The sequence below is a fragment of the Brassica oleracea genome, chromosome C4 (genome assembly GCF_000695525.1).
Source record: "Brassica oleracea var. oleracea cultivar TO1000 chromosome C4, BOL, whole genome shotgun sequence".
Taxonomy (NCBI): domain Eukaryota; kingdom Viridiplantae; phylum Streptophyta; class Magnoliopsida; order Brassicales; family Brassicaceae; genus Brassica; species Brassica oleracea.
The window spans coordinates 8,137,487-8,145,882 of record NC_027751.1 but is presented as its reverse complement, the minus strand read 5'-3'; the positions used below and the strand labels follow the sequence as shown (position 1 = coordinate 8,145,882).

Sequence of the window (8,396 nt, the reverse complement as noted above, 5' to 3'; positions counted from 1 at the left end):
GACAAGATCAGAGCTTCATTTGTGAGCTAGAGAGACACCCATGAATCTCTGGAACTTGACCAACTTCTTACAACCTTTTAGGAGGTCAGCTTGGCTGAAGCATCTTGTTCTCGATGTCAAACTGAAGAAGGTGAAGTTACAGCAGAGACAGAGACAGAAGAAGTGCCGGAGAAGTTGTTGAAAGATAGCTCAAGATCTGATTTGACGGAGGTTTGTTTAAACGTCGTTAAATAGAGCAGCTTTGTTGTGGTCATTGCTGAGTAGACGTTTGTGTCGATCTTCCACCGTAAGAAACAAGACGAACTTCTACCGTAAGAAACAAGATGAGCATACAGAGGATTACCAACAAGAACAGCTATTGTTGCTTCATTTATTATCAGCCAACCAAGAGTTCGATCAAATTCCTTCTAGCGCCAACTGTTTGATCCAAAAATGGTGTTTATGCTGGTGATGTTTGTTGAATCAATACAATAAAAGAATCTAAGAATGAGAGTTAGATTTTTGAGGCTTAGGAGAAATCTTTAGATGAAATCAAATGGAAAAGAACATAAATGAGATTTTATTGAGTAAATGTTCATTACAAAAATGGATACAAATGCAAAGTGAACCTTTTCAATCTACAAATCTCTTATGAAAGTATGTTTATTAATCTAAGAAGAGGAGGATCCCTTTCTAAGAAGGAGGTAGCTCCTTATTTATAGAAGGATGAAGCCTAGGGCTTTCTAGCAATATGGGTCTAAATCATTGTCTAATGAGCCTTGATGAAGGATGTAAATCCACCCCCAACAGGTAACTCCCCCCAAGTTCGTTGAGAGAGATGAAACCGATCTCTGCGAAGTTTACGAATAGGGTTTATTAGACAATGAACTAGACACATTCATGCCTATGACGGTTTAGGCTAGTTTATTTCGAACTTGTGCCTAGTAAGAAGCGAGTTTGCTTTAAACTCGTGCTTAGCGAAAGACGAGTTTACTTGACTCATGCTAAGGCAGAGGCGAATTTACTGAGAACTCGTGCCTAGTAGAAGGAGAGCTTTTGTAAACTCATGCCTAGCCAAAGATGAGTTTTTGTAAACTTGTGTCTAACAATAAGCGAGTACCGCAAACTCGTGCCTAATAAAAAGCAAGTTCAATTTAAACTTGTGCCTAAAATACACGTTTACCGAACTATTGCTGACCCGAAGTCTCGTGTTGAGATCGTGTGTGACAAGCAAGTTGTTGGCTTGTGTGTTCGTCAGGCTATGATGATGTTGAGAAATGTGCCGGCTTGTGCTGTTGAGTTGCTGAGGTCTGTGGTGAGCTCGCGATTGGCAACGATGAAGTCAGCAGGAAATGTGCGGACCGTGATCACGTCAGCTAGAGCTTGTACCAGAGTCTGAGCTTGTCATATGTCTTCTAGAGCTTGTACTATAGTCTGAGCTTGTCATATATCTGCCTCGTAATTGATTCTGGCTCACAAATAAAAATATGATGATGATTGTCAGACATAGTTTGACCAAAAGAAGTAACCAAGCTTTGTGTAATCGATAAGCAAGTGACGAAACTTGTTTCTACTTAGCGATCAAAAATTGCATATGATAGTAATGACTGATTAATTATTATACAGTATCCACAGGTTGTGTTTGATTGCAAACGATGAAACAATTGAAGCTAGTTATCTCATAAAGGTTATTAGACACTTATCTTTGAAATGGATGATCATGAACTGAGCATGAAGAGAGACCGAGCTTGTCATGGTCTATCACACGTTCCTCTGTTTTCTTTTACTCCTTTCGGAGTTTGAATCAGAGCTTGAAGCCAGGAGCAAGCTTCTAGCGGTGGAGCTCTCGAAGACGTGGCCAGTGCCGAGTAAAGCACGTGCCTGTTGTCCGGCGTTGAACCGCACGAGCTCAAGGATTCTGTCGTAACGAGAGAGCAGCCATTGACGGGGTGAGACGAGATGATCCCTGAAGAAGCACGACCTTGTTGCAGAGCTTGGCGTCGGCATGATCATGACCAATTGATGTTTCTCCTCGTCATGGAGGAACTCTCCTCTTATTCTCTCGCTCGTGCCAAGCAAGTGATGACCGTCCCGAGTACTGAACATAGATCGTTCCTTTGCCTTTGAGACCTCGCGATGAGCACAAGGTGGTTGTGATGACGAGGAATCTGTTCGAGATCGACAGAGAGAGGCAGAGCTGGTTCCTTGACGAGTTATCGAACTTGAAGTCAACACTCATCTCTTTCTCGGAAGCTTCTCCGACTTGATCATTCACTTTCGCAAAGCGAGTCATGGCGGGAAGAAGGCAAGCTTAGAGCTTCATTTGTGAGGTCGAGCTCGGGTTCGTTGGAGTTGATTGTTTCAGGGAGAGACAAGGGTGTTCTGTTCAGAGTGCAGAGGTCTGACTCCTTGGCTCAACCCGAGAGTGGACCTGCTCAGCACGGACTTGAGGATGATGGCTGGATCGAGGACACCCAGTACTTCGGAGAAAAGCCATCGACCACTTCGTCTTCTTCGTTTCTCAAAAACCAGATTATTGCCTGGCGACGCTGCGAGGATGGCTTATCTTCACGGCGGCGGTGATTGAGATCGTGTCTCTGATGTCGTGCTGTGGGATTACAGACATGAGCTTTGAAGTTCTTTGGACCGTAGATGCTGACTTGACCCACTCGCTTGATGCTTGGTGAAGGCTGGAGATGGAGATCTCAGACCACTTCTCCCCGAAGGCTTCTCGTCGTGCGACCAGATGGTGATATACTCCTCCGCCGTTTAGGTTCTTCACCATCGGTCATTGGAGCCAATCTGTTCGTGTGTGGCTTAGTCGTCAAAGCTGAAGCGTTGATCTCGGCCCGATTGTTTCCCATGAAGACGAGAGGGCGCCCAATCGGAGAAACAACCAGCGCAGTTACGGCTTCTACGTTGTCGATCTCTGGTCTCCACGGATGGCGATCGATCGAGACACAACTGAGAAGTCCGAGGATAAAACTCAGAGAGTTGGGCTTCGGCTCCTTTGGGTGGAGTTGGGCTTCTGCTCATGGAGGATTGGGCTTGTAGGCCCAACACATGCTTGACCGGAGCTTTACGGTGGACCAAAGCAGAATCACGACTGTTTCGATGAACCGAGAACGCCGAGATCACACTTGATTGCAATGAAGCCTCATTTCTTGAACACACTTCTTCGAAGACATCGAAAGCCAAGCTTTCTAATTAAAGCTTCGTCCTTTATTTTAGATAAACTTGAGGTGAAGTTAGATCTAGGATTTTTTCCAACTTTGATATGCTTTCAAGATAGTTCTCCTTGGCCCCTTCCTTCTAGCGCCAACTGTTTGATCCAAAAATTGTGTTTATGCTGGGGATGTTTGTTGAATCAATACAATAAAAGAATCTAAGAATGAGAGTTAGATTCCTGAGGCTTAGGAGAAATCTTTAGATGAAATCAAATGGAAAAGAACATAAATGAGATTTTATTGAGTAAAGGTTCATTACAAAAATGGATACAAATGTAAAGTGAACATTTTCAATCTACAAATCTCTTATGAAAGTATGTTTATTAATCTAAGAAGAGGAGGATCCCTTTCTAAGGAGGAGGTAGCTCCTTATTTATAGAAGGATGAACCCTAAAGCTTTCTACCAATATGGGTCTAAATCATTGTCTAATGGGCCTTGATGAAGGATGTAAATCCACCCCCAACAATAATGATCGTAGGAGACCTCAGGGACGTGGCGGCGGCAGAGGAGGAGGAGGCAAAGATAAAATCGATGCACTTGGAAGACTCTTGTAAGTGATTTCGAGATGTCGTTATTAAAGTATGGATTTCTTAAGGTTAAAATCGAATCTCTTTTTGGGTTTTGCAACACCATGCTCGATGGACTCAGCCGCAGAGTCAAGATCCCACCCCGCAGCTTTCATCATGTTGATCATTGGCTTGGAGAAGTCGTGAACAACTTTGGCAGCAGCTTCGTAGGTTGACATAAAGAGCTCAACGGTCAAGTCAGGAAACTCCACACCACCACCACCACCACCACCACCACCACCACCCGATCTTCTCCATCATCTGCTTGATCTCGGAGTCCTTGTTCTGAATCTCGGACTGGAACTTCTTCACCATGACCTCGTAAGTCTTGAGCAGACTCTGCTGCTCTTGGATCTCCGCGGCTAGGCGAGAGTCTTGCGGAGAGACACAGACGGGCTTGGGGTTGTTCTCTCTGTAGAGATGTTTGAGTTCGGAGAGGTTCTTGAGCTCGGAGATCACGACTTTGTCGGCTTCTTGGATCTTGTCGGGGTCGTAAGGAGTGTGAGCGGATTGGAGCTGGATGTAAGCGGATTTTAAGGAGGAGATGTTGCCGAAAAGGTTGGAGATGAGAGCTTCCATAGCTTCAGGGTTTTGGTTGATGGATTGTTGTTGTTGTTGTTCCATTGGTTGTGGATGAACCTTCTGGTTGTTGTTGTTGTTGTCGTCGTCGTTGAGTTGGGTTTCTTTCAACCCACTAGGTTGCATACTTGAAATAAAAATTGAATCTTTTTAATCAGACAAAACTCTCCCGCAAGAATAAAAAGTTTTTTTTTTTCTTAATTTCAATCTCAGAATCTCAGACAAAACCAATCTAAATCTTGTCTAGATCTCGAAGTGAATCTGAATCTTGTAGACATCAAACCCTAACAATAAGAAGTTTCGCGTTGAATACACTTACAATCAGCTTTCACGCCAAGTAGGTGGAGGAAGAAGACGTAACATCAAGCTCTAAGGTCTGATCCTTCGCCGGAGATTTAGCCGGAGGTGAAGGAGATTCAGAGAGAAAGGAATGATGCTTTTGTAGGAAATGAAATGGTAAAGCTCAACTTGCTCGAGCTCTCTAATCCAGACAGAGAGTTCCGAAAGTCTAAACCGAACCTCTCGGTTAAATTATTTCGGTTTAGAACATATATACCGGATTAGCGGTTTGATCCAATGTCTTGGATTAAACCGGATTGGGCACTTTTATTTCATCTACTTCTCCGCATTGCGTCTCTCTCTCTCTCTCGCTCTGTCTCGTGAAATGGTTCGGCTGTTTCATACACTCTCTCCGGCGATTTCCCGATTGAATTTCATCTACCCTAGAATCTTTCTGACGGCGTCTCCTTCAATTAAATTACAGAGAAACCATGTCCATAATAAGCTTAAACCCAAAATCTCTCCTTCCTCTTCATCCAATTTCCAGAGGACGCGTGCTTATTCTACAACAACTAGAGTTTCCTCACTAACCAAAAGAGAAAGTTGGAAACTTGATGATGATGGTTTGGTTGTTCTAGGCATTGAAACGAGCTGCGACGACACTGCCGCTGCTGTCGTAAGCCCATTTGGTCTCTGTTTCTCTCTTTGTTTGGGAACTTTTAAGTTCACTATTATTGAAGTGTTTTGATTTTTTAGGTGAGAGGGAACGGTGAGATTCTTAGTCAAGTCATTTCTTCTCAGGTAAAAATTCCCTCTTCGCTTAGTGTTAAAAGAGTTATGTTTCTCATGAGATGCTAGAATTTGATGTTTACAAGTCTCAACAATAATCACTACAAGACACAGTTTTGTCTGACACTTTCTCTGGATAAAAAACCTTCCCTTAATATAGAATTTGTCAAGTTTTCACCTGTTCTGATCTCTGAATCGGCAAACATTTAAAGGCAGAACTGCTCGCTCAATATGGAGGCGTGGCTCCCAAACAAGCTGAAGAAGCACACTCTCGGGTTATTGATAAGGTAGTAATACTATATTAGACTCTTTTCTCTTTGCAAACCATAGGTTTCGTTTTCTTGAGCTTTTTTTTTCTGAAAAAAAACATGTGTATTCATTGGTTTCAGGTTGTGCAAGACGCACTCGATAGAGCCAATTTGACAGAGAAGGATCTCTCTGCTGTCGCTGTTACCATTGGACCTGGTTTGGGCCTCTGTCTACGCGGTAAGTTGCAGATAAAAAAAGTATCCACTCTTGTTCTTTGGAATGATAAAGTGTTGTGATAAGAAAGTGTTTCTTTCGTTTTTTTTTGATTCGATACAGTTGGTGTGCAGAAGGCTCGAAGAGTCGCTGGTGCTTTTAATCTCCCAATCGTAGGAGTGCATCACATGGAGGCTCATGCCCTTGTAGCCAGGTAATGTTCTCTCTTCGCTTCAAATGTAATATTTTGAATTGTTCATCAGCTATTGCTTTGTCTTTGTAGATTAGTGGAACAAGAGTTAAGCTTTCCTTTCATGGCATTGCTTATATCAGGTATTACTTGAATGTGTTTTAGTAGCAGGATTAACAATAATAAAGGGAGCTTTAGGTTTCTGTTAATAGCAATTTTGTTTTAACTGTGTAGGAGGGCATAATATTATAGTTCTTGCTCATGAGCTTGGTCAGTGCACACAACTTGGGACTACAGTAGATGACGCTATAGGAGAGGCGTTTGACAAGACAGCAAAATGGCTTGGCCTTGATTTGCGCAGAAGTGGTGGACCAGCTGTTGAAGAGCTTGCTCTTGAGGGTGATTCAAAATCTGTTATGTTTAATGTAAGTGTGAAACTAGTTTGCTCTCTCCTTGTTATACTCGTTGTCTGCATCATATATGTTAATGTTGTTACCTTATTATCGTCAGGTTCCAATGAAAAATCATAAAGATTGCAACTTCTCTTATGCTGGTTTAAAGACACAAGTGAGGCTAGCCATTGAAGCCAGAGAAATGTAACTTTTTATCATAGTTAGATCTTAAATGTAACAGCATAACGTTGTGATGGTGTTTTAATGGATGTGCAGCGATGCTAAATGTCCTGTTTCTTCTGCAACAAAGGAAGACAGAAGAAACCGAGCAGATATTGCTGCTTCTTTCCAGGTAGACAATCAATCTCAAGTACGTCAAGATATACAAATAGTTTATACATCAAAATAAAATATATGATTAAACTGAAATCAGACGGTTTAGTTATTTACTCATCGACATTTAAAATTTTTATCGATAAAATGAAATATAGTTATTTAATCATCGACATTTAAAATTTTAATAACAGTACTATATTATGTTTTGACACAACATTTTTAAAAATATGTAATTCAAATCATCAGTAAGAGCATCTCCAATGTAAAACTCTATTTTTTCTTCCAAAATAGAATAAAAGTGAAAATAAAGTAAAATTGCTTCAACCCTACTCCATTACTCACTCCATAATGGAGTGATGAACAAACAAAAAATAGATTACTCCATTTATCGAGTAAATTTCATTATGGACTGAGATATGGAGTTGGGTTGGAGCATTTCTTACTTCATATTCACTTTTACTCCATTTTAGAGAAAAAAATGGAGTAGAAATGGAGATGCCCTAAACTAATCAAATAGACTTTTATGAAACAAACCTTAAAAATGTTATAATCTACAAGATTTTTTTAAAATAAAGTTATCCACAATAAACCAAAGTACATTATGACTCTTCATAAGTCTTTAATCTAATTCACCAATAAAAATTATAGGATCCATGCTTATAAAACTTTATTAAAGCGATCAACATACATATAAAATTAAAAATTAAAAATGATCTCACATGAGTTCCATTAAAAAAAAGATATTTGATGAACAATTCTAATAAAATATACGAAAACATAAAATTCTAAGTAGGCTCCAAATAAATTAGTTGAAATATCTATTAACTTTCTGCAAACATTGGTTACACACTTATGAGTATGGAAACAACAGCCATGATCAAATATTGGTGTATTGTCAACAGATGAAAAACGATAAAAGAATAGATAAAAACGTGACAAATAAAAAAAACTTGTTTCAAAGAGTATATCCCTAGGAACTCATTTATGACTTGGTTAGCTCTATTAAGGAGGATGCCAACAAGAGATAGGCTACGTCGTTGGGGTATGGACGTACCTTCAGTCTGTGTACTCTGTTCTACCAGCAGTGAAACACATCACCATCTCTTCTTTGAGTGTGAATACTCTTCTACTCTATGGCAAGCTTTTGCGTCTCAAATCTGGACCAACCCACCTAATGATTTGCATTCAGCAGCATCATGGATTCTCCAACTGTCTCGGCAGTCTAATGCCAATGCCATCCGCTTAATCAAGCTCATATTTCAGGCCTCTATCTACCTGTTATGGAAAGAGAGGAATGCTCGTATTTTCACAGCGGTCTCTACACCACGCATCATCCATCACACCCTGGACCGGCTTCTTCGGGATCGCCTTCTCTCTATCAAGGCTGCTCCTCCACCTACTCAATCACCCCTCCAATTCTATCTCTCCATCTACCGGCCTCCTTGAGTTGGCTAGTGACTCTGATGTTATTTTGTTCTTGTGTTGTTAATCTTTTGAGTTGAGTTGTTGTTTCTTTCGTGTGTAATAAGTTGCTTGCAACATTATTAAAAATTCTAAAATGATATAAATCTTAACATTTTACCAAAAAAAAAAAAA

General features: G+C 40.7%; 1 protein-coding gene and 1 pseudogene across 1 annotated transcript; one reads left to right on the top strand and one right to left on the bottom strand.

Annotated features, from left to right (window-relative positions):
- Positions 1 to 3,766: 3,766 nt before the first annotated feature.
- LOC106337649 lies at positions 3,767 to 4,616 on the bottom strand (annotated as a pseudogene).
- Positions 4,617 to 4,972: 356 nt separating this feature from the next.
- Positions 4,973 to 6,816, top strand: LOC106337488 (probable tRNA N6-adenosine threonylcarbamoyltransferase, mitochondrial; the record flags this gene model as incomplete). The annotated part of the gene is given in 9 exon segments (XM_013776599.1): positions 4,973 to 5,307; positions 5,388 to 5,432; positions 5,633 to 5,707; positions 5,810 to 5,906; positions 6,006 to 6,096; positions 6,166 to 6,215; positions 6,307 to 6,497; positions 6,583 to 6,668; positions 6,741 to 6,816. Coding segments are annotated over 9 exon segments (1,002 nt in total), but the record flags the coding sequence as incomplete, so codon positions are not given.
- Positions 6,817 to 8,396: the final 1,580 nt, after the last annotated feature.